Source organism: Magnolia sinica, chromosome 6 (genome assembly GCF_029962835.1).
Source record: "Magnolia sinica isolate HGM2019 chromosome 6, MsV1, whole genome shotgun sequence".
NCBI classification, from domain to species: Eukaryota; Viridiplantae; Streptophyta; class Magnoliopsida; order Magnoliales; family Magnoliaceae; genus Magnolia; species Magnolia sinica.
The window spans coordinates 84,214,805-84,242,618 of record NC_080578.1 but is presented as its reverse complement, the minus strand read 5'-3'; the positions used below and the strand labels follow the sequence as shown (position 1 = coordinate 84,242,618).

At 39.7% G+C, this 27,814-nt stretch overlaps 1 protein-coding gene across 1 annotated transcript; it reads right to left on the bottom strand.

Moving 5' to 3' along the window:
• Positions 1–23,501: 23,501 nt before the first annotated feature.
• On the bottom strand, positions 23,502–27,741 carry LOC131248963 (pathogenesis-related protein PR-4B-like). Its single transcript, XM_058249491.1, has 2 exons — positions 27,451–27,741; positions 23,502–23,869 (listed from the first exon to the last, which is right to left on the bottom strand). The coding sequence occupies exons 1-2, from the start codon at positions 27,706–27,708 to the stop codon at positions 23,705–23,707; spliced, it is 423 nt and encodes a 140-aa protein (XP_058105474.1). The 5' UTR covers positions 27,709–27,741; the 3' UTR covers positions 23,502–23,704.
• Between the last annotated feature and the right edge of the window lie 73 nt (positions 27,742–27,814).

Below are 27,814 nucleotides of genomic sequence, written 5' to 3'. Positions count from 1 at the left end.
CCCTTCTCGTGCACACTCCGTCCTTCTTTTACGGCATCACTAAGCCTAGAGAAGTTGCACAGAACTTGAACTTCTCTGCAGGAACATTCTTGTTGATCATGTCTGCCGGATCTAAATCCATATGCTCAACCACCTTTGCTCCTGTCTTCTCAAAAGGAAAGACGTAGTCTTCTTACCATCTCATCATTACCTAATATTGCTTGTCGGGGTACTTGCTCACAATACTGATAGCCTGTGAAATAACCGGTCTAATCCAGACCATGGAATACACTGTCAACCGCATTCGAATAAGGCTCATGAGATATCCTGCTTTTCCTTATCTGTATTGGGACATGTCCTGAGGAAAACTTGAGGAGAGACGCGTAGGGAATGCTCTCTGGCTTTATCTGGCCCATCACATCCTTGATTAATACCTACACACAAGGTATTCCTCCTGTGATTACCAAAGCCTACTCTTCTTTCAGTCTCAACGCTGAGAACCATCTTTGCAGCCCTCCGATTATTCATCCTGAATGTCCCACTTAACCAAGTCTTCAGTACATTGATTTCAAACATGTCATAGTTGGTGATCTACATGTCATCAATTCTTGACTCACCATGAAGGAATCAAACCACTACATAGGCGACAGGTTGATCCACGACCTCCTGCAGAGTCTTTTCTCAGCCTTTTAACTTTGAACTGCTCTGGTTGCTTCATGTAGATCCGCTCTTCCAATTTCCCTTGCAAAAGTGTAGACTCAACATCCATTCTTCCAGCTCAAGATCACATTGGCCAACCAACGCCAATCACGGATCTAATAGACACCTGTTATACCGTTGACGCGATTATCTCTGAGAAGTCGATCCCTTCTCTCTGAGCATAACCCTTCACTACCAACCTCGCCCTGTATTTATGTTGTATCATTCTGAAGATTCACCTGCATTCAACCGCTCTCCGACCCACTGGAAGCTCCACCCACTCCCATATGTCGGTCTAGTACAATGAATCCATCACATCGCCCATAGTCACCTTACACTTCTCAGCACCAGGCTCACTTAAAGCCATCTGAATAAAAGATGAATCCCCTAAGATATTGGAGTCATCCATGTATCTCGCCGATATCCTGCAATCATGCCGTGTGAATCTTCTCATAGGTGGCTGCTCCACCTGCTCTGTATCCCTATCCGTGCGTCTCATCCTTCTTACCCTGCCCGCTCATGTGGCCATGCCCAGCATGCCACACACGTGCAGAGGTGGAATCTGCTACAACCATTTCAGCTTCACCTTTTGAAGTGCTCCCTATCAACCTGTACATGTTACCGAGTCGTTACGCTTTCATGATTACTCATGCCCCCTTAGATACTTTAAGGGCACCATCAATACCTGTGTACTTGCATCTTTTTACCTCAAGCACACCAAAAGAAATAAGATTCTTCTTCAAATCAGGAACGTGCCTGACATCAGTCAAGGTATCCTCCACCCCGTCAAACATCTTGATGCGCACCGAACCAACAGCCACAACATTACAGGCAATGCCATTGCCCATAAATATCTGTCCACCATCGCACTCCCTGTAGTTGGTGAAACAACTCCGATGAGGAGTTATGTGAAAAGATGCTCCTGTGTCTAGCATCCACTCGTCCTTACGATCATCGTATGGCCATCTGAGCGAAGATACATACAAAACATCACCATTACATCTACTTAATCCATCTGACGTAGCAACATTGGCCTCTCCGTACGAAGCCTCAAAATCTTCTCTCTTCGATTTAGGATTTTCACAATTCTTCTTCACATGTCCTTCCTTCCCACAATTCCAGCACTTTACCTTTCCTTTGCCCTTGTTCTTGAATTTGGATCTAGAACCTGAAGAACCTATACCTCGCTCAGAATCTTTGCCCCTCGTAATCAGTGCATCGGAAGATGCCCCCATGTCTCCGTTTAACTTTCTCATAGCCTTCCCTTGAAGGGCTGAGATGACGGTGTCAACACTTAGAATTTTATTTGCGGTGCACATCGTGTCCTTGAAAGACTCATATTATGCAGGAAGAGAATTCAACAATATACATGCCTGTTCCTCATCTTTGACCACTTCCTCCATATCCAGCAATTTATATATCAATTTATTAAAGTTGCTGATATGGGCTTTTAGATCTCCACCCTCTGCCATCTTGAAGGTATAACATTGTAGCTTCAAGTGTGGGTGATTTTTAGAGGACTTCTTTGCATAGATGTTCTCTAATTTCACCCACAAACTAGCCGTAGTTTTCTCCCTCAAGACATTATAGAGAACCCCATCTGCGAGACATAAACGGATAGAGGCTAAAACATTACTATCAAGGTTTTCCCATCCATCATCTTTCATGGTAGATTTTCACTCCTTAAGAGCCTTAATCTCACCTTGCTTGGTTAACAGGCTAATCATCTTAACCTTCCATAACTCAAAATTATTTTTGCCCGAGTACTTCTCAATATCAAACTTGCCATTTCCCATTATTACTAATCCTGTAGATTCAGATCTGTACCCCAACGATTGCTTTGATACCACTTGTTGGGGATCTGTGCTATAGAATTACACAGATCTATATCTAGGATAACAATTCAATAGTAACAAGCAATCACAGAAGAACACAAAGTTTTAACGTGAAAAACCCTTACGGGAAAAAACCACGGCACAAAGCGACAGAAATCCACTATGAAATAGAAATTACAAGAGAGAGGACTTACCCGATTCGAACAACCTCGAATCTACCCTTGCTATACCCTTTGATAATCCTATAACCTCTTTAGAAAGCTTTAGAATTATTTTTCATACCCTAGAAAAGCCCTAGGGACACCTATTTATAGTTTAGGTAACTTCCCTTTCGCACCCTTGCAAAAATCGTCTCAGATTTTCGCAGTCCGTACAAGATCCAGATTCGAATCTGCGTAACCTCGACTGGTCGAAGGATGGCTATGACCGGTCGAGCAACCTGTTCGACTGGTCGTGCAATCCCCTCGACCGGTCGAGCATCCCGGATACCAAAAAACTGAGCTTGCTAGACTTTGAGTCGAGCGGGCCACGACTGGTCGTGCAGCTCCCTCGACCGGTCGAGCAAGGGCCACGACAGGTCGAGTAACCCAAAAATCTGATGATTGAAGGCTTTCTGACAATACATATAACATACACATCCAAAATAATGAGAGTGTGAGATATTAGGAAGCTTTCCATTCAAAACTTTAAATGACATTTTTCTATTCAAAACTACACTTGGTAGTCTATTAATGACATAACTAGTTGATAAGAGCGCATCTAACCATAAAGATTTTTGGGACATTTTTCTGAAATATAAATGACTAAGCTACTTGAAGTAAGTGGCAATTCTTGCATTCAGCTACTCTGTTTTGTTGTGGAGTACTTGGATAAGTAATATTATTCATGATCATTATTTATGAGGTATTCTTTAAGCATTTTACTCATATATTCCCTTATCAGATTTTAGAATTTAAACCTTGACATTATATTAAGTAGCAATTAACTTATGAAAGGGTCTTTAAATGCATTAAATACTTCTCCTTTTGATTTTAATGTATAACTTCATAGTGATCTTGAGAAGTCATAAATAAAGCTTACAAAATACTTAAAACCAAATAATGAATTTACTAGCGCAGGGCCCCATACATTTGAATTAAATCAAACTGAAAGGGTTGTTATAAGAGTTTTCATAGTGCTTAAAAGATACCTTGCCTTGTTTAGGATAATGGTAAATTTCATACTTATTAAATGAAGAAGTGATAAATTGATACAAGCGATGTAGTATCTGTCAATGGATATCTTAGTATCTAATGTCAGATCTGATCAGTGTTAGTTTTGCTTTCATCACTTAAGAGAGCTTTTGTTTTTTGGTCTAACAAGTAAAACCCCTATGCCTCTCATCCATTACCAATTCCTTCCCTACAATAAGGTACGACATAAAAGTTTGAAAAAAGTGACATAACAATTAAGGGATTTTGTTAGTTTACTAATAGATAATAAATTAGATGGAAATGTGGGGACCCAAAGGATACTTGACAGATTAATATCAGCACATGGCTTTGTTTTCTCAATTTCCTGAATTGAGGTAGATGAACCATTGACAAAAGAAATCATTTTATTTTCTTAGTTATATATTATAGAGGATAGGCAGTTTGATGTCTCGATCATGTGATTGGTGGTACCAGAGTCAATATTTAAGAATCTAAATAACTTTGAGTTAGAAAATTGTTAGTGCACTGATTTGTGTATCTTGTTTATCAAGCACATGAATTTATGTGTCATGTAGTCGGTTGAGCCCTTGGAAACTGAAGACCAAAGGCACAAGAGGATATAAGTATTAATGAGCAAAGAACATATATATGAGGTAGCTTGGTGACCTTAACCCCTGACCCAAAATAACCCTTGGCCTCTAGATTATCCTAACCCTACAGGTAAACCTTGTTCATCATCCCTTAGTCTTAGAAGCTTAATTGGAACATGATAACTAATGATAGAAGATGTGCAAAGCTGCTATGAAATCATATGCCCAAAACAACAATTTTCGAGTGGTCTTCATCCCATCAACAGGCTTCTGATGTGACTCGATCCAATCGAAGGTCCACTCGATCAAATTGAAGAATGAGTCTAGCAACCATCAAATAAATTTTTAGATTTTCTCGATAGGATCGACGCAATGTTCGATCCCCATTGAAGGGCCATTTAATCCAATCGAAAGAGCTATTAACTAGCCGTTTTATAGTCGTTGAAAAATGATTTCTTATAAAAAGGCATTCAGTTCTTAAGTATTTAGATGAGTTTTTAGTGCAATATAAGCCTATGTGATTCCATGTTCATATATCTCATCTTAAGCCTCTAAATCGATGAGTTCTAAGTAATCTTCATTAAGATTAACACTTTAAATGAGGATTTTAACCTCCATCTTAAAGATGAGCTTGAGCTTCACAATTTTCTTGAAATTAGACCCAATCGTATTGGTATACCATTTGTCTAAATTCGCTAGAAGATCTATCTAGGTGAATCCCTTAGGAATTATAATATTCTATTAGTTGTAAGAGATTCAACCAACCTCATATCACATTGGTCACCGCATTAGAGCATCACATGCAAGGTCGTTGATTGTGGAGCTAAAGCATTAACAATACATCGACATTATAATCGAGGGAGTATTTGGGGAGCAAGTTCAAGCACGAGAGAGCTCTTAGGAAGTGACTTAAGATCGATGCATCAACGTGGCTCAATCCGACAAGTAAAATTGTCATTTATAGAGTATATGCACACTCCTTCCTTGTGTAGGATTGAGTGTAAGAGTTTAATTGCTAAACTCGATTAGGTTCTTATGTAGGACCTAAATGAAGTCCTTGTGTAGGCTACCAGACACGAGTGTGTACGTGTTAATTTCTAGGAGAGCCTCCAACCGAAATAAACATAAGTCCTTGGACTAGGACTGATGTTTGTAGCAAGCCTATAGAAAACCAAATGTCTCTGAGGGAGTCGATCCTTGTGAAGGATTGTAAAAGTTAGAACTGAATATAATTAAAAACCTCTGATAGTGAAATTTGGTACACTCATGGCTTGAGTGCATCTGCCAGGAGTGGAGTAGAGAAAACAAACCACTATATATGCTTGTGTTTGAGATTGTCTTTTGAGCACATTTCTAATTATGCTTGTGGATTCAATTTGATGAATTATATGTATGCATGACTAGATATATGTTATAATTTGATAGTTATCACATTCCACATGTGCATGTACACTATCATATATAGACTACTTGCTTCATTGGAACGTGATTTGTAGTCTATGTGATTAGACCCTCTATTAGCATGGAAGCCTTAGAGTTAATTGCCTTAGTTTTTTTTTTTTTAATAGTTTAAGTAATTATGTTTTGATCGGTTAAAATTTTATTTGGTCATAATCACCCCCCTCTAGGATATAACCTTCATTCTATAGCTTCACTAAGCTTTCGTGTATAGCCTATGGCCCACCACCACATGCAATTTCAAAAAGGAGAGGAGATGATCCCCGAGTCTTGCGAGGATGATTGAATTGTAGGAGGTGCAACCTCAGACTTGTTTAGATACTATAGGAGGTGTAATGCAGACTTCTTTAGATACTCAAGTAATTCAGAGAGCTTTTCAAGAGAAATGGTAGAATCAATACTTTTAGTGCTGTTGGAAGAGTTAAAGATATGTGTAGAATCTTAAGGTCTGATATGAAGAATCCAACATTTATCTTTAACATGTCTTGTAAGTGCAACCATTTTTTCACCCGGTTTGTTAATCACGTGAGTTGTTGTGTCGCTTAGTCGGTTGAGCCCTTAGAAAGTGAAGACTGAAGACACAAGTGAAGTTGGCACATCAAAGAAGCAAAACAGGTAACTCAAGATGTCCTGGTGATCCTAACCTTTGTCTTAAAATAACCCCTTAACCTCTAGATGATTTGAACTTAATATGAATAACCCATTTTGATAATCCTTTTAGCCATAGGAGCCTATACCCTGACAACCTTAGACTAGATTTAGAGGTAGTGTTGCTAAAATAATCAATTGAATATAGCAACATTCAGTCTGACCAAAGATGGTTTCGGTCCGATCGAATCTGGCCATTGCAGGACAAAATAAAACAGGAAGATCTGGCAGTAGTTCGGTTTAATTCAGTCAGACCGAATGACAAGTTCGGTCCGACCAAAAATGGCCAAACCTTAATTTGGTCTAACTGAACCAAAATTTAGTTTGACTGAGTGTAGCCAAAGGTTAGCTTCGGTCCAACAGACTTTGGCCAAAATAGTCAAGCAACTTTTGGTCTTTATTTGGTCCGACCGAACCAAAATTTGGTCCGATCGAAGGCTCTCTCGGTGCAAGCGAAATGTAGCTGTTAAAGATTCATTGGAACACCTTTTCTATATATTTAGCTTCTGGATCTTTGCACAGATGATGAATTTAGGCACCTTAGAGACTCTAGTGCATCCCAAGCCTAACCATATAGCCTAGAACTCTTTCCTATTGAGATTCATGCCTTCTTCTTAGTGATTCCTCACTTAATCAAGCATTCCATGCTTCTATTTATGAAGAACACAATCTTATGCCTTTTTTAGAGTATTGAGACCAAGCCTTCTGGTATATCAACATTCTCTACCATATTCTAGAGTGTTCATTAGTTGAATCCCCTATGAAAAACAACTTCCCATTAGTTGTAGGAGATTCAACCCACTCCCATCACCTTGGTCACCTTATAGGTATATCAAATGCAAGGAGATTGATCGTGAAGCTGAAGCCTTGACGAAGCAGAATGATCAAGGGAACATCAGAGAATTGATTGAAGCATGGGAGAGCAGAGTTCAAGCAACCCATTGAGGCGCATCAAAAGGGACTCAATCCGACAAGTAAGTGTTATGCGTAAGGGTTCATATTTGTACTCTTTCCTTGTGTAGGTTGGAGTGTAAGAGTTTTTTTTCTATTATAAATTATTAGCTTGTTAGTACACAACAATGTCAGTTCACACTTCACTGTTAGCCACCCCCACTAGGGAATCTATACCAAGACCTCAGTGTTGAAACGGGGTATCCTTCACTCAGTTTACCACTTGAGTTATGGATTAGGGTGTTGGAGTGCAAGAGTTTGTGCTTAAACTCACCTAGGTTCTTCCTCAGGACCTTGGCTCTTTCATAGGGCCTAAATTCATGGTTCTTGTGTAGGACCTAGGTTGTTGGTTAGACAAAGGAAAAATCAACTGAAGTCCTTTTGTAGGCATCCGGCAGGAGAATACATTTCAAGTTCTTGTGTATGACCTTTGCTCTTGTGTAGGGCATAAAGAGTTGGGTGCTTAGATATGACTCTTATTCTTATGTAGGGCATAAACTTAAATTCCTTGTGTAGGGCTGTCAAGGTTAGAGGTAAACCTAATTTAAAACTTTCGATAGTAAAGTCCGGTACACTCCTGGGTTGAGTGCGTCTGCCGGGAGTGGAGTAGGCAAGTAGCCGAACCACTATATATGCTTGTATTTGGGTTTGATTATTTGTACACATGTTTAATTATGCTAATATATATGATTCCATGAAATTAAAGAGCCATGAAATAACCAGATGGTTGCTTGATAACTAGGATTATCTTCTTATGAGGTTGGAATTTCACCATTGATATATCAAAGTTTAACCTTACCATTAAGAGATAATTTGGTTGAATGAGACTAAGAGAGATAGTTGTTTCTGTTGAACTTAAATGAGGTTATCTGAGTGCTAGGATTTTTCCCAGGCAGAAGGACTATTCCTACGATTATTTATTTATTTATTACATTTGACAATTCAACTATAAGAAATATAAAGTTGGAGTCTAACCTTTAACGGAGTCTAAATCAAATTGGTTTTCAATGGGCGGATCTTGACAGCTTGTCAGAACGAGTGTGCACCGACTGCTTTACACCAGTGTACTTCCAAGACCAAATAAACGAAACCCTTGTTTCATGTGAGAGTCTGAAAAACCCTTGATTTCGAATATCTCCTTTTCAACTCCTACTTGATGAAGATCAATGCCATTGGAGAGTGGCAGTGGCAGTAATGGTTACAAGCACATGTACTCAGTTGTAGGTAGTGGTGAATGGCGTGTGCCCCTGGTGATTAAAATCAATGCTACTCTTGGTGGAGTAGGATCTGAAGACGCCGTTCTTCAAAGGGGTCAACGCAATGGTTTTTTCCCGACAATGGTGTGGGTTGTTGTTGTGGTGAACAATGAAACTTCGAACAACACTGGCCTCTAGTGTCGGGCGAACATTGTTAAAGATAAATTTTAATGGTTGTTTGTGAAGGCGATGCGTTGCCAGAAATGAAGCAGATGACGTTGCTCTCGATGGTCAGGTGCTTTTGGTGGTCTCAGGGCTTATCGAAAATCAATAGATGGTTGCTTGATTCTCACTAGAGGCTGAAGATTAGGGTGTCGAAAACTCGGTTGTGTGTGGTTGGAATCAAAGTAGAGGTTGATGGGCAACGATGATATCACAATGTGAATGGTGGTAGAAGGCCAGTGCTAATGCATGTGGCCGTTGATGATGATGGCGATAACAAGCGTTCTTCTCCTTCATGGAGTTTGAGCAAGACATAAAGGCTGTCGGTGATAGTGATTAGTGGCTAATGACGCTGCTGGAGCAACACACGAATCTCTCATCGTTGGCAAAGGACTAACAATGGATTTAAGAGAGGTATAAGGGTGTCGCTATTCGTAGCTAGCAGCAGAGATTTGTGGCTGCCATGCACAAAGTTTCTACGGGGACTTGTGACTAAGGAGACATACTAGTGGCACTGAGTGCGACAATGAGGTTGAGCAGAGACAAAGTAGTGACTGCTTGCGGAATGCAAGCGACAAAGAGAGCAGGAGCTGCTCGTAGAGGTGAAACATAGGTTGCTCATAGGGATGACTTGATTCAAAGCTCTTAAATAAAAAAAGATTGCTCAGATACCATGTGAAGAAATAAGTACGAGAGATATTTTGAATTTCTTATCTTATTCCTTAATAGAGAGTTACACATATAAATAATTTGGGAAGTAGAAGTAATTATATATGATATAACTATTACACAAGATGAGGAAGAGAGTCTTATAGAAAGAGTGATATGTAGATAGTAGATAGAGTAGAGTTATATTCTTCAACGTACACCTTGTTCCAATCTAGTATGTCATGTGCCATGGTTCATATATGTCAGAGATCATAAGGTGCATTGTCCTGATCTTATACACGTGTATTACGAGTTTCCATAAAAGCTGATGTGCCACAAGAAAGGAAAGAATATATTAGCCATGGGTAAAGAGGAACACAAATAGAGGTATTCCATTAATCATTCTTCTGGGGTGGCAGATTGGTTACTATCCCTGCTAGAGACTAACGATCCTCTTAAGAGCTCTATGGAGCCCACTGTGATATATGTGAAAGTGCCCTTGTTTGTTAATCTATGTGAGTGTTGACTTAGTCTGTCAAGTGAGTCCCAAATTGAAGATCACAAGACCAAAGACTTAACCAGCTTGAAGATGCTCGAGTTTTCACATAAGTAAACAAGCCTCACTTCCCTAACCAAACCCCTAAAGTATATGACCCCTTTTATGAGAACCTAATCTTACCCAAACAATGTATTTTCAGTCCTTGGTAAGCTTAGTTTAGTTTATTTCTAGGGTTGGTGAAAAAATGAATTAAACAGGTAAACTTCATGTCTTGTCAATTGCATCGAAGTGCAATCGAGTATGTTTTCGGTGGAATTGAACTATGTTCGATAGCATCGAAATCCAAGCCTAATAGTCCAGTAACAAACTAAATGTATGCTGGGTATTGTTGATTACATTGGAAGAAGTTCGATGGCAACAAAACTTATGTTTCGATGACATCGAATATAGTTCGATTGCATCGACCTTGGGCTACTTGCCTCCACCAATCTTGAAATACTCTAAGTGTTCTTCGATGAAATTGAACTTCCTTCGATAGCATTGAAAGTAAGTTATCGACGACATCGAAGCTTGTTTGATTGCATCGATATACGGACCAAGTTTTTCCACAAGCTTTCTAGGAAAATCTTATATATCGATTGCATCGAAACCTCTATCGATGACATCAAAAGGTCTATTGATTGAATCAAAATATGGACTAAACTGTCCAGTGAGTTTCCATAGGAAAATCATTTTATTCTCGATGACATCGATCTGCGATCGATGACATCTTCGATGGCATCGAAATAATGACTGATGTCATCGAAATCTGGCTCATTTAGTCTAGCAACCAAGTGTCATTTTTGAAGAAAAATTCTGATGGCATTGAGCCATCTCTCGATGACATCGAACGACCCTTTGATGGCATCAAAGGATGAACGATGGGATCAAACAGAATTTGTCCTGCACTTATTTGAAAATCATAGTGCAGAGAGTTGATGGAATCGAAGAAGGTTTGCTGAAATTGAAGGAAACTTCGATGGCATGGAAGACCTCTCGATGGCATCGGCAAACGACAGATTTCTGCCCCTTTTTTTACCATTAGGATTTTACTCTATATAAACACTTGGGTTGTTTCTTGGAAAATAGAGCAAATATTGAAGAGAGTTTTGAGAGAGTTATTACCCTTCCTCTTAAGCCCTCTTTCCAATAGGAGTTCATCATTCAATCCATTGCTAAAACATTTATTGGTGTATTTAATAGCTTGGATTAAAGAATGAACTCCGACCTATATTGTTCTTCCAACAACACTTCTTAAATGCGAATCATTGTGTTGTGATCTTTAAAGGCTTTGCTCACGAGAATCTTTTCTATATCTTAAATGCATATCATTAACTAGATTAGATCAACCAACCCTAAACCCAACAACCTCGATACCTTGATTAGAGCATCTACAAGCAGTTGCGGTTCAAGGGAGCTGAAGACTCTTCACCACTAGGAAGATCTTCAACAATATGTGCTGAAACGGGGATCCCTCACTTACTTGTAAGTATATAGAGTTCGTTGAGTCTAAAGCCCTTTCCTTGTGTAAGATTGAGATTCAGAGTTTGAGTTGACAAACTCGCTAAGACCTTTCGTAGGCCTCCGATGGGAGAATATGTGTTTTTGTCCTTGTGTGAGACTTAAACGTTAGGTTCTTGTGTAAGACCTTGGCCCGTATGCCCTAAATTGCTAGGTTGCCTTGTGTAGGCTCCTAAGTAGTATCCTTGTGTAGGACCTGTTGCCTTGAGTAGGTATTGCCTTGTGTAGGCTCCTAGTTATATCCCTGTGTAGGACTTATTGCCTTGTGTAGACTCCTTAGTTTAACCTTGTGTAGGTTGTAAAGGTTCATGGTTAACCTGATTTAAAACTATTAGATAGTGAAATCCGGTACACTTTAGGAGAGAGTGCGTCTACCGGGAGTGGAATAGGCACATAGCTGAACCACTATATATGATCGTGTTTGGGATTGTTATTTATGCATTTATTTAATTATCTTATGTACCTTGAATGATTAGTTACGATGCATGATTAGATGAATGTTTAGGATTGATAGGAATCACATCCCACACACTCTTATACACTATCTTTATAGGCTAGTTGCTTTATTTGCAAATCATTTATAGCCTATGTGAATGGACCCTCTATTGGCTTGGAAGCCTTAGAGTTACTTTGCCTTACTTAACCTGATTGGTAAATTACTTTAAGTTACGCATTGTTTGCTTTTAATAAGTAAATATTTTTGAAAAGTCCTATTCACTCACCCTTTAGGACGCTTGGACATAATTCCTTACTTTAATTAGCGGTTCATCCGCAATTTCAATATGTATTTTATCCAAACTGTCAGTCCATTTTGAAAGATCATTTTACGGCATGAGCCTAAAAAGGAGAGATCAAAGGCTCGAGTGGATCACATCACAAGTAGTGGTAATAATCATTTAAAACTCTCGTTGTTGTCTTGAAGAGGTTTTTAACGATAATCATTCAATACCCAATGTTTCTTGTGGTGTGATCCACTTGAGCGTTCAATTTGCCTTATTTTCAGGCTTATCACTTAAAATGATTTGTCAAAAATGGATGGATGGCGTGTATAAAATACATAGATCACAATGGGCCTCATAAAGCCCTTGACAGGATCATTAGTCTCTAGTTGGGTCCTGGTGGGGGTAGTACCCAATCCCCACCCTTCTTCTAGGTATTCTTTAACGTGAAGTTTTTTAAAAGAGAGTGGCAGAGAAGCAGGTTATGTAACTCTCTCTCTCTCTCTCTCTCTCTCTCTCTCTCTCTCTCTCTCTCTTTGTAATTTTAGTATATTAAAAAAAGAAGTGTTACTAGCCCATGAACATAAGCATATATCGTATTATAAATTTTTTCGACAGTCCATTGCTAAATTATATAAATCTTCGTTTTTCTTGTCTCTTGATTTTAGTTTCATCCTTTGACTTTTTGTTTGATAATTTTTCTTTTTCTGCATTGATCGTGTGTGGGTATTTCTTCGATGGTTACATAGATTTTTCTTTTATAATAACTGGGGTCCATGTTTTGGTAATTCGGAGCATGCATGTGTTAAAATCTTACTGCTATTTTTTCCTTCAAAAGTAATTTTGCTATCGGCTTTTCTATTTTACCATAACTTACTTAAAAATAGCCCTCTACATTTTGACCATCAACTCTCCATTTTTAGTTTCCAGGGACAAGACATGTGGACACAGGAGAAAACATCCATTATTTTTGGACACATGTAACCTACCTCATGAATTGATGGGGTGTTTTGGCCAGGTCATCCACATAGTTCGGCCCACCTCATTCACAATTGGGTGTCTTGTTGAAATTTTGGCTTTAAAAATAAAAAAAATTTTGAAAATTTTTATTTCCTGCTAAAATAATTTTTTTTAAAAAACAAAGGAAATGTTGTTTTTTTGTTTAGTCCCACATCAGATAGAGTAAGAATTTTTTTATTTTTATTTTTCATTTGTAAGTCTTTGAGTGTGAAGTATTCTTACTTGGAGAAATGGAGAGATATGCTCGATTTGTGTGTTCTAGTGCTACTGTGTACATTTATAGGCTGTTGAAAACAGTTAGATCAATGGATCCAAAACCGTCGATCATTATGTTTCATAAACATTCTGAACCATTGATGATCACCCGACAATGGTCCACATCCCAGATGCTATATAAACTAGACCCTCTAAGTCTAGAATCATCCAAGTCCAATAGACTCAATCAAAATTCGATTTGATATCTTTAAACAGTTTTTCCTTTTAAGTTTATTCAAGAACTTGTTGAGTGACTCAAACATTGTTGGAATCACTGAGTTCGACCGACCACTCAAAAAATCTGCCAGAGTTTCAAATTGCGTTAACCAAGTTCTTGAGTAAGTCCCTTCGTGATTGCTCCACACATGACCTTAAGATAAAGACTTGTTTTATCGCGGAAGCAATTCTCCTGTAACCCATCAACGTACCCAATTCAATCAGGAAGGAGATGAATTAAGCTTTAATGACAACTTATTACATAGTGGATTCCACATAGTGTTAATTTTATTTTTATATTTGGTTTCCAATATTATTTATAAAATATTTTCTAACATGTCTTATTTGCAAGATAAACATATGACATTGGCTTTACATTATCTTCATAGGCGGCCAACCTGATGTTAGAGCCCTATGATTTCAACGTGGGGCCCACCTTTTGCATGGCTATGTGCACGCAACCACAAATGCATTTGAACACTGCTCTTTCCAAAGTACACGTGAAAATACAAGATGGATACGAATCCTAACGGATGAGAGGAAAAGTTCGGTTCTGACCGTTGAAAAAAAGAGGCCATAGGACAAAATCAAGCAACTCACGTTATCACCGCTCGTTACGTATTATCTTTTTGTTCTTCCATGACCTTTATCCAATACCGGTTCTCACATTTTTCTTATTTTTTGTTCAAGTGGGGTCCACTATTGATTGATCTAAAGCACTGATATTGTGGCCCCAAAATTATCCATGCACCAAAATCTCCCATTGCTGTAGTTACTATCTTGACCGTTCATTTGCTTGCCACCAATTGTACGGTTAGGATCTCTTTTTCTCTATCGGGGAGATTTTTACCATGGACCATCCAGAGTGTGGCCCACCGTATCAAATCATGGATAACAACGCCATGGGTCCCACTTGTACAAAATGAAAACGCGCGTAGATTATTCTCGAGTTGAGCATTGTAAGTAGAACTACGGTCGTGAAATGCTCCTGATCCCGTGCATCGCACGGCTGTATGGTGATCCCTCCGTTGATATAGTGGGCCACCAAAGGATGCAGCAAAGCCTAAGATTGGTTCGATTGGAATGTCCTAAATTTCAATGTATGTGATTGTCATAGCTATTTGAGGCCACTGATCAATAGATCAATGGTCCTGATCATCCTTTAAGTGGGTCATGTGTCAGGTGTACGGTGGGGATGGTAGAGTCTGCAGACCAAATAAACCATGGTACATGTACTCCCATTAGTATCATAACCGTCCACACGGTGCCAATATGGCACTCGTGATTGCCCATAAGGTGGGCCACACTGTTTAGAAACGATGGCTAGAAAAAGACAAGTCGACCGTCCATTTGTTTCATATGTTGTGGGCCACCTTATGTATAAAATTCCCTTATTTTTTTAACGAACCAGATCTAATTTCCGTGTCCCACACGATGGAAAGATCGAATCCCTCACACGTTTTCCAAATTGACACGTGTTGTTGCGATGGATGTGCATGGCGGACGCGAATTGCCTCTGTCGACCCACATGAAGTTCCTGTATGTGGGGCTCACTGAGATGTGCGTGAGAAGTCCACTTCGTCCATCAGTTTCCCAAGCTCCCAATAGGACAGGGATCCAAAATTCAGGCAGGTCCAAAACTCAAATGGACCACACCATACAAACAGTGGGGGATTGAACGTTCACCATTGAAAACTTTGTGTGGGCCACAGAATTTTTTGATCAAGATGATATTTATACCTACGATTTATCCCAATGAAAATAACCTTATGAACGGCTCTAGAAAAAATTCAACAGTGGACGTTTCTATTCTCACTTTTTCCAATCTTGTGGCCCACCTGAACTTTTGATCTGCCTGATTTTTGAATTCCTTTCCTACTGTAAGATTTATAAACTTAACGTACGGAGTAGATTTCTCACGGAAATATCTGTGGTCCCCACATGGCTTCCGACTTCCTGTAGGCCAGGCAATTCCTGATCGCGCATGCCTCCGGGAGCGTTGGCGTCGCCGGATGAAAGAATCAATCTCGTCGGATAGTCATCCGGTCAAAGTCTTTAGTAAAAGTCAGGAGTCGTGTTCATGTAGACTTCGTTTTGCCTCTTCCGCGATGTCGAATCCAGGGTGTGTCCCCATCTGCTGAGGCCCACATGTTGAGATAGGCCAATGATTATGAGCCGTACATATTATCACTACTATCGTAAATAAGAAATTATTTCATAATCACTTTTCAGTAATGATCTAAACATTTGATTTTTGAAGTTGAATGCTAAGACATTGTAATTTTCTTTTTATTGTTCTAAATTCACATAACCCATTCAGTGTTCTTTTGGCCAATCCGGTGTGGAATCTAAAGTGTGGACGGTGTCGATTGTCAGAAGATATAGCATGTGGTCCATCGTGGACAGGGACGGACTCTTGACTTTTATATCGCGATGGAGAGAAAATAAACAATTTCTTGTACTTTCCTGGAACCTCTTACCCGGGTAATATGCAGTGGGTGTTTCTCCGACCGTGGGCCACCTTGATGTATGTGTAGTACATCTACACCGTTCATTATTATTATTATTATTATTATTATTTCACCTTGATGTATGTGTAATACATCTACACCGTTCATTATTATTATTATTATTTCAACTTATTCTAGGGCATGGTCCCACAAATAAGCAGATCCAAATCTCAGCTAAAGCATACAACATTAAAACTTTTTTAGGGCTACTAGCTGGCATCATTAAAAAAACAAAAGTTTTAGATGAATTTAACGTGGAGTATTTTCTCAATTTCACATTAAGTAATATTTTTCAAAATTAGGTGGAACATACCTTAGGATACAACTAAAGATAGGGTTTAATTCCATTTTTATTTTTCCCTCCCACGACAAAACCCATGACGTTAGTGTTAAAATTCATGTGAGTCTACCACTAAGCGATGCAGAGAGTCAATCTCGGTGAGTCAGAGCCAGACAAATTCTATTTAAAAGCTGAGATCATCAAATGGGCCCACACAACTGGACATCATGGTAAGTTCTCAAGAGGTCTACGTCATAGTAATATATATACATTATTAGGACATCGACCTCTTGAGAAACTAACCATGATGTCGAGTTCTGTGAGCCCCATTTGATGTGTGTTGAACATCATCATTGTGTATTTCATGGGTAACTTTTAGGTTATAGGATATTCCATGGTATGGAACCCAGGTGGGCTAAACCATTTAAAACCCCACTTGAGTTTTGGATACGGCTTAAACTTGATCTAACCCCTCAACTAAGTGGGACACACACAATGAATAGTCTAGATTTATGAACCACATCTCGGTGGGCCCAATAACTAATTATGAATGTTTTAATGAAGGGTAATCCCTCTCAACTATTGTATGTGGTGTAGTCCACCCAAGTCATAAATTAACTTGATTTTTAAGCGCAGAGCCCACCATGAAATGGTGCATTTGACCGATGGGGTAGATGTTCAACATAATCACAATGGGGTCCGCACAAGTAGACCTCATGGGAAGTTCCCATGTGGTTTGATACACACACAGTGCATGGAACTTAGGTGGGTCATACCATCTAAAATCATGTAAAAACATTCCTAAAACATATAAAAGCATGTGGTGGGGCCCACCTAAAATTTTGATGCATTTGAAAGTTGGTCTGACCCCTCATCCAAGTGGGACACATATAATGGATGGGCTGGATTTGTGAACCACATCTCGGTGGGCCCAAAAATGTTTATGAATGTTTTAATGGAGGGTAACCCTTCTCAACATTTGTGTGTGGTGTGGCATATAAAAGTCACGAATTGACTTGATTTTTAAGCCCTAGTCCCACCATAGAATGGTGTATCTAACTGATGGGGTAGATGTTCGACATGCATCACGGTGGGCCCACACAGCTTGACCTCATGGGAAGTTCCTGTGAGCTCGACCACATAGAACCTTTTGCCAAGCTGTGTGGGCCTCATCATGATGTGTGTCAAACATCTACCCCATCAGTCATATGCACCATTCCATGGTGGGCCATCGGCTTAAAAATCAAGTCAATACATGACTTGGTTGGGCCACACCACGTACAGTAGTTGAGAGGGGTTACCTTCATATTAAAACATTCATAATAATTTATTGGGCCCATTAAGATGTAATTTACAAATCCAAACCATCCATTGTGTGTATCCCACTTGGATGGGTCATACCAAGTTTCAGCCGCATCCAAAACTTAGGTGAGCCCTATTAAGTGATTTTATATGTTTTAGGCATGTCTTTATATGGTTTTAGATGGTATGGCTCACCTGAGTTCCATATATAGCTGATTTTTGGGAATTCCCATAACCTAAAAGTGACCCATCAAATGCACGATGTTGATGTTTGACACACATCACAGTGGGGTCCACTCCAGCTTTCGATCTACTCATTCTTTTTCTCATGTCCTAAAATGATCTCTAAAAATGGATGGACAGTGAAATATAACAAATACATCAAAGTGGGCCCACAGAACTTGTTGACGTCACTTCATGTCTCACTACTTAACTTGGTAGTAGCTAATCCGCCTCCCATGGCGTGAGTGTAGGAGAGAGTCATTTAAAAAAAGAAAAAAAAGAAAAAGACTCTCTCTCTCTTCTTGCGGCCAAATTCCAGCCGTTTTCGTCATCTCACGGCTTATATGAAAGCTAGCATATAACCTCCTTACAGTACGGTACGCAGAAGACCTGCTCTCTCTCTCTCTCTCTGTATATATATATATATATATATATATATATATATATATATATATATATATATATATATATATATATAACATCCTTATTTCTACAATCAGCTATAATTTTCTTTTTATTATTCTAAATTCACATAACCCATTCAGTGTTCGTTTGGCCAAAACGACGTAGACAGTGTCAATTGTTAGAAGATATAGCATGTGGTCCATCGTAGGCAGGGACGGACTCTTGTTTTTATGTTGTGATGGAGAGAAAATAACAATTTCTTGTACTTTCCTAGAACCTATTACCCGAGTAATATCGTAGTGGGTGTTTCTCCGACCGTGGGGTCACCTTTATGTATGTGTAGTATATCCACACCGTCCATTATTTTTTTCAACTCATTCTATGGCATAGTCCCACAAATAAGCAGATCCAAATCTCAAATGCGGCACATCACAGGAAACAACAGTACACAAATATCAACTTCGTCTAAAACTTTTGTTTTTTTGAGTGATGCCGGCTTGTGGCCCTAAAAAAGTTTTAATGTTGCATGCTTTAGTTGAGATTTGGATCTGCTTCATTTTTGGAACCATGCCCTAAAATGAGCTTGAAAAATTGATGGAGGCATGGATTTCACATAATGAGTCTCCAAGTCCGCTACTCGACCGGTCGAGCGGGCCGCTCGACCAGTCTAGGCCTGCTCGACTCAAAGTCCAACGAACTCATTTTTTAGATGTCCAGGATGCTCGACCAGTCGAGGGTCAGGCTCGACCGGTCAAGCGGGTTGCTCAACCAGTCGAGGCCCTCCTTCGACTAGTCAAGGTTACGCAGATCCTGCACAGACTGCATAAATTTGAGGTGGTTTCCGGACTTTTCCAAAGGAGATGCGTAAGTGGAGTTTCCTAAACTATAAATAGGGGTCCCTAGGGCTATTCTAAAGTATTCTAAAGCTTTCTAAAAGTTTTCCAAGGGTTCCTAAAAGGGTTCTAGGGTTATCAAAGGGTGTAGCAAGGGTGAGATTCGAGATTGTTCGAATCGGGTAAGTCTTCTCTCTTGTAATTTCTATTTTATAGTGGATTTCTGTTGCTTTATGCCATGGTTTTTTCCCGCAAGAGTTTTCCACATTAAATCTTTCTGTTCTCTTGTGATTGCTTGTTGCCCTTGGATTACTATCCTAGATCTAGATCTGTGTGATTCCGCAGCACAAATCCCCAACACATAACACGTTCATCAATGTGGGCCCTATGGTCACCTTAAAAATTTCATACTAACCATTAAGTTAGATCCTGTCACCAGAAAAAAATTAATAAAAAATAACATGATATTTTTTGAATTCGGTATTAATAAACAAAACTTAACGTGGAGTATTTTCTTAATTTCACGTTAAGTAATATTTTTCGGCATTAGGTGGACCATACTTTAGGATACAACAAAAGATAGGGTTTAATTCCATTTTTATTTTTCCCACGCACGACAAGACCCATGACCTTAGTGTTAAAAGTCATGTGAGTCTACCACCAAGCCATGCACAGGGTCCATCTCGGTAAGTCAATGCTAGACAATTTCTATTTAAAAATTGAGAGGTCGACCTCAAGAGAACTTCCAATGATGTCGAGTTGTGTGGGCCCCGTTTGATGTGTGTTGAACATCATCATTGTGTATTTCATGGGTACCCTTTATGTTACAAGACATCCCAAAAATTGGCCGTATGGAATCTAGGTGAGCCATACCATTTAAAACCCCACCTGAGTTTTGGATGCAGCTTAAACTTGATCTAACCCCTCAACTAAGTGGGACACACACAATGAATAGTCTGGATTTGTGAACCATATCTCAGTGGGCACAATAACTAATTATGAATGTTTTAATGGGAGGGTAATCCCTCTCAACTATTGTATATGGTGTGGCCCTTGATTTTTGAGCGCATAGCCCACCATGAAATGGTGCATTTGACTGATGGGGTAGATGTTCAACATAATCACCATGGGGCCCACACAACTAGACCTCTTGGGAGGTTCCCATGTGGTTGACCTCATAGTTATATATATATATATATATATATATATATATATATATATATATATATATATATATATATATATATATATATAAAGGAAAAGGTTCTATGGGGTCAAGCTCATGGGAACTTCCCATGAGGTCGAGCCGTGTGGGCCCCACCACGATGCGTGCTAAACATCAACACTGTGCATCTGATGGATCCCCTTTAAATTATGGGATATCCCAAAAATCAGCCATACATGGAACTCAGGTGGGCCATACCATTTAAAATCATGTAAATACATTCTTAAAACATATAAAAGCACTTGTGGGGCTCGCCTGAAATTTGGATGCGTCTGAAAGTTGGTTTGACCCCTCATCCAAGTGGGACACACATAATGGATGGGCTGGATTTGTGAACCACATCTCGGTGGGCCCAAAAAACGATTATGAATGTTTTAATGGAGGGTAGCCCCTCTCAACTTTTGTATGTGGTATGGCCCACAAAAGTCACGGATTGACTTGATTTTTAAGCCCCTGTCCCACCATGGAATGGTGTATCTAACTAATGGGGTAGATGTTCGACATGCATCATAGTGGGCCCACACAACTCGACCTCATGGGAAGTTCCCGTGAGCTCGACCGTATAGAGCCTTTTGCCATATATATATATATATATATATATATGGAAATGGTACCATAAGGTCGAGCTGTGTGGGCCCTATAGTGATGTGTGTCGAACATCTACCTCATCAGTCATATGCACCATTCCATGGTGGGCCATGGACTTAAAAATCAAGTCAATACATGACTTAGTTGGGCCACATCACGTACAATAGTTGAGAGGGGTTACCTTCTTATTAAAACATTCATAATAATTTATTGGGCCCATTAAGATGTAATTTACAAATCCAAACCATCCATTGTGTGTATCCCACTTGGATGGGGGTCATACCAAGTTTTAGCCGCATCCAAAACTTAGGTGAGCCCTATTAAGTGATTTTTTATATTTTAGGCATGTCTTTATATGGTTTTAGATGGTATGGCTCACCTGAGTTCCATATATAGCTGATTTTTGGGAATTCTCATAACCTAAAAGCGACCCATCAAATGCACGATGTTGATGTTTGACACACATCACAGTGGGGTCGACTCCAACTTTCGATCTACTCATTCTTTTTCTCATGTCCTAAAATGATCTCTAAAAATGGATGGACGGTGTAAATACAACAAATACATCAATGTGGGCCCACAAAACTTGGTGATGTCACTTCAAGTCTCGCTACTTAACTTGGTAGTAGCTAATCCGCCTCCCTCGGCGTGAGTGTAGGAGAAAGTCATTATTTTTTTTTAAAAGACTCTCTCTCTCTCTCTCTCTCTCTCTCTCTCTCTCTCTCTCGCCTTGCAGCCAAGTTCCAGCTGTTTCGTCATCTCACGGCTTATGCAAAAGCTCGCATACAACTTCCTTGCAGAAGATTGGCTCTCTCTCTCTCTCTCTCTCTCTCTCTCTCTCTCTCTCTCTCTCTCTCTCTCTCTCTCTCTCTCTCTCTCTCTATATATATATATATATATATATATATAGGAACATTTTTGTCATAAAAAATAAATAAATCAAATATACCACACCACCCACTTTTAACATTTAGCATCAAGTGAAGGAAGGAGAGTAGAAAATAAGCGACCTATATTTTCAGTAAATATTAATTAAATGAAATCGATTGCGTACTGAGTTACTCGGTGAGTATTTATGTACTGAGTGAATTTTATTGCGCCCACAGTGACTGTATGTGCTTTGCCATCGTAATCAAAGCTCATGTGGACCACGACACTCAAAACAATGAGCACAATGATTTTCACCGTTGAAACTTTGCTACGGCTCATAATGATGTTTGTTTGTCAACCAGCCTGGTCATAAGATCACATAAACATAAAATAAAGGAAAAAAAAAAAACCAGATATCTGCTTGATCCAAAGCTCCTGTAGCCCTCTTGAAAATTTCAACCGTAGATGTTCAATTCACACTGTTTCATATGGTGTGGTCCACTTAAGATTTAGATATGCTTCATTTTTTAGACCAAGCCCTAAAATTATCTAGTAAAATGGATGGCCCGAGTAGATAAAATGCATAAATCATGTGGACCCCAAGGAGTTTACTTAGTATGCAATTAATAGAGGCACTGACATTTTCAGTACAAGGCTTAGCCCAAACATAATCCAGGACCAGGAACATTTATTTTTATTATAGCCGCGCTCTCGGGCCTTAAATTCATGCCATTGGCCAGGCTGGGGGCCTGAATTTCATGCTTGAAAATTAATGAGGTTGGGTTCATGAAGACCTTGGCCTGGCTCATCCTGGTCAATTGACAGCCATAATGTGGACCGTTGATCTGATATTTTCCTAGCTGTCTATTTGTAATGCACAATGCACAATTGGAAGTAACAATGTTGATTTTTCCTATCAAGGGACGTTTTTGGGCACGGTCCATCTACGACGAAAGCCACACCAGTCTGGATGGCCCACATGGGCCCACTAATAAATCGCCCTTCCATCAAATACCCATTTTAATTTTATCATTGATTTCTTTAATTAGTTAACGGTGCGATTTAGATACATGTGGTGGATAATCAGTGGTACCCATTTTGGGTGGGCCCCAAAACAAAAATCGGATCCGTTGGCTGTCTTTTGTGACTCAATTCATTATCAGAACCTTTAAGATAGGACCTGAATTGTAACAGATGTGGATTTTGTGGCACATGTGCCTATTGGGTGCCATGGACTGAAATATGATTTATGGCACATGTGATCTCGGCCATCCATCATGGCCAGTCCTCATGAACATGCCTGAGTCTGAAAGCTAAGCTGGTGCCGTCAATTCAAAATTCTTGAATTAGCCCAGCTACTTCTACATTTGAAATCAAACCAAACAAGGCCCACCTGTCTGGTGAGACTATACTTCAAGTATATACCATTGACCTCTTTCCTCTGTCTATTCTTTTCTTGTGTCTGTAGCCCACTTGATGAATGGACTGGCCTGATTTCTTGGTCCTGGTGGGCCCCAATAGAACCACAATGCAAATCTCATTGCTAAATTTACAATGGATGTGGGCCCCACATAGAGATAAGAAAGAAAATAGACCATCCTTTCATTTCTTTTACAAAATGATACTTTGTTTTATGATCAAACCATGATTACTGAGAAGATCAACGGTCAGATATCGATCTATTTATTGATAATAAAACATCCTTATTTCTACAATCAGCTATAAGATGGTAGTTGAAGGCATGTGGATGTTATGTGTAATCAGTCATCTCAGTCGATGACTTAACAGTTGACGAACTCGTAGTTGACGATCATGTGGCCTTGATTATAACCATTCCTATCGGTGTCGATCTGATCGAAGACGGCCTTGTCTAAATCCAGCCCTCCATTGCTACATTGGTCCACGATCCTCGCCGTCACCTGGGCCCCAGTCCTTGTGTTTGTTACCTGTGTAGCATTAGCCATTGAGTCAGTCCTAGCCATCATACTATGCATACATGTAGAAAATATATCTATGGACATGATTGTGGTGGGGCCCACAATCAGCTGGGGCCCACCATGGGTTAGATTTGGGCTGGTTTTTAACCTGCTAGGTTGGTCTGAAGTAGGGGTGTACACGAACCGAGCTAGTTCGTTTAGCTCGCTCTACTCCACTCGGAAAAAGTTGGATTTGATTCGGTTCAAAGCTGAGTTTGTGCTGATTTTTTGAGCTCGAAAATGAGTTCGAGCAGGCCCAGCTTGACTTGACTCGGATCGAATCCAGCTTGAATCGAACTCGGATCGAACTAGTTCAGTGAGTCAGTTACTTTGCCATTGATGTTGCTCACCAACTGTTTGATAAAATGACTCAACGAAATGTGGCTGGTGGCAAGGAAGGTTTGGCTGGCTGGTGGCAAGGAAGGTTTGGCTGGTGGCAGGGAAGGTATGTACATGAAACAAATATCTTTTTTCTCTTTGTTTGTTTTTTATTTTATTTTTATTTTTTATAAATGTTATTTAGAAGGTGTTTGAGAAAATACTTGTAAAACCATTGTCTCTGTTTGTAAAACAGTGGGATTTTGAAGTTACAGTTAAGGTGTTTGTGGAAATGCCTCAATGGCGAACTCGGTTCGAACTCTTCCTGAGCTGCTGACCAAACTGAGCTGAGCTAGCCAATCAAGCTCGAGGACCGACTGTGATGTGTGTGCCTTACATCCATACCATCCATCCATTTTGAAAGCCCATTGTAGGGCACAATCGAAAATTTGAAGTACATGTAAGTCTTGGGTGGAACATACTATAGAAAACAATAGAGATTGAATCCTCACCATTAAAAACTTCATGAGAGCCACTGAAATGTTTATTTGCCATCCAACTTATTGATGAGGTCTAGAGACTTGGGTGAAAAGACTGCACAAATATTAGCTTGATCCAAAACTTTTGTAGCCCATAAAAAGCTTTTAAAAGTTGATCACCATTGTTTCTTACATTTGATCCACCTTAGATTTTTGGATCTCTTCATTACAAGGATCATGCTCTAAAATGAGTTTTCAAGCTGGACGGACAACATAAATATAAGGCATATACGTCAAGGTGGGCCCATGGTTATGAATCCCACTCACGTTGATGGATTCTGGGATATCTACCAAAGTTGCGACCTGGATATCAATCTTATTATCCAGGTCATTGTCAATCAACACCATAGAATTTAATAAATTATGTATTAGTATTTAATGGTTTGCTTAAAATATTATTAATTGGTTAAATTATGATAGGTTCCTCTCATATAGGCCACAGTTCTCTTTAATTGTCAGGTAAGTTGCTAGGGATCTATGCGACATGTTGTCATTAGAAATAGGTCTAGCTAGTCGAATTTATATATTCAACTAAAGAATCTTCAAATATGCTTTCCATGGGCCCATCTATATGACTATGTTAGGTAACAGAGTAGCCGGGCAATCTGCGTCCCTCTCTCTTTATCTCTCACTTTTACACCAAAAAAAAAAAATAAAAAAATTATCTATTCATCTTTAAAGAAAAATTATGACCATCAGATTGCAAGTTAGTCCAATTGAGTAATAGAGCGGGCTATACGATGGAAAACAAGATAAACCCCCTAACGCTTAATATTTTTTAAAGTATATTTAATCACTATTGTGAGGTACACTTTAAAAAAGAATTAAATAATTATTATTATCTAAGTCTTATCGAGACTAACCGGGTCCATGCCAGTTATTTTCACCATTTCAATACAGTTGAAAGTTTTGAGGATGCCGCCAACCTGACACAACCGATCCTCCTCCCTTCCAGGATATAGGCTAATACATAGGTTGCATTATATATTATTGCATGGTTTGATTACAATTAACGGCTGGATGTCATTCACAAACTGTGTCTGCCCACAATGCTGATTGGACCGTTAACAAAAAGATCATGGGCATTTTCGTCGTTGTGTTCACCAAGCCACGTAGGAGGGGTACTTTTCAAATTCAAAATGCTAGGTGACTTTTTACGTAAGTTCTGCTAACGGTACCCGTGGATTATTAGGAAGCGGATTGGCTAGTATACCACACACCACTGACCCTGGCTGGTGTGTTGAGGTCGCCAAGTTCGGTGGGTCCAATTATAAGGTATGTGTTATATCTAGACCATCTGTTCATTTGGCGAGCTTATCCTAAGGCTTGATCCCAAAAATAAGATAGATCCAAAGAGCAAGTGGACCACACTGCAAAACGAAGTGAGGAATTGAACCTCTACCATTGAAAGGGTCACACAAGTTTTGAAATATGATATTTGTTTTTCCTCCTCATTGTCTTTGTTACCTTATGAACAGATTGGATGAAAAATAAACATCATAACGGGCTCTATGAATATTTTAATGGTAAGAATCATGGTCCTACTGCTATTCGCGGTGTGGTCCAATTGAGATTTGTATTACTTATCTTTAGGCTCATGCTTTAAAATCTATCTTTTTTCATCTCAAAATGAGCCCCAAAAACGAATGAACAGCATAGATTTCTCACAAACATCACCTTTGCGTGGCAACTTCCTGCCAAAAGGCTGTAGCAGGAAAACTGTGTCCTCATGGGATCTGGGCCATTCATCAGGACATCCATCCACAAACATGCTTTAACCCTAATAAACTAGTGGGGCCAACTCATCAGGCAGGCCATGTGTGTTAATTGAATCTGGACCATTGGTTGCTTTTCAAACAATCCATTCGCCTCGTACAACTCTGCCTCCCCTGGACGCGGATTGAGTACTGAGCAAACTCTGTGGGGTCCACCATGATCTAAATATGTTATCTACTCCGTCCATCTATTTTAAGAGATAATTTGAGAGCTCTAGCCCAAAAACGAAGTATATCCAAATCTCAACTGGACCTCACCATGGGAAAGAATGTGAATTGAAATTCTACCGTAGAAAATTTCTTGGGGGCCACAGAAGTTTTGGGTCAATCTGTTATTTGTGTTTTCCCTTCATCCATGTCTGTGTGATCCTATGAACATATTGGATGACAAATAAACATCACTGTGGGCCCTATCAAGGTTTCAACGGTGGAAGTCAGTATTCCCACTGTTTCTTGTGGTGTGGCACACTTGAGCTTTGGACATCCTTCAATTTTCAGATCAACCACTAAAATGAGCTGAAAAAACGGATGGACGGCGTGGATAACTCTCACACATTCACGGTAGCCCTAGCTGAGTTTACTCAATACGATAAAAGGCTACTGAGTAACTCAGTACGCAATCCGATTTCTGCCTCACCTAATGAGTGGACTGGCCTTAATTTTCTTGCTAAGCCACACACTAACGGCCAGGATTTTCACATGTGCTAGTCGTCAGCACATGTATAGGTATAAATCGTCTAAACGATGTTGCACATAACCCGCCGGTTGGACCCATGCACGCATACAATGGGTCCCATAACTCCCATCGAGTGCGAGGATGGTGGTGGGCCCCACTTTCTTATTATACTATCCTTGTGCATGGATTAACCCTTAGATATTAAATGTATGGTTATTATTAACAAAGCACATATGATCTTACCCGCAAGCACCGTCCACAGGAGGCCTGTCCCCTGGGCCCCACAGGGCCGCAGAAGGCAGTCCAGCCGTACCTCTGGCGCCACTCGAGGGGCTTGTTCGCGTCCCACGTGGCGCAGTACACGCTGGCCCTGAGATAGTCCCACCCAATCTGCGACGGATTGTAGAGATGGTACGTTGCACGCACGTTCGACGCGCTCTGCGCCTGGGCTGCTGCTACAATGCACAGTAAGAGTGCCGCGCAAAGCTTCAGAGAATCCATTCTTCTGTTCCTTTTCTGATAGGAAGTTGGCTAAACGCGGGGCTCGTATTTATAAGTGAGATTCGGTTGTGAATTACCAAAAGTACCCCTTAGTTTATGTTGAAAA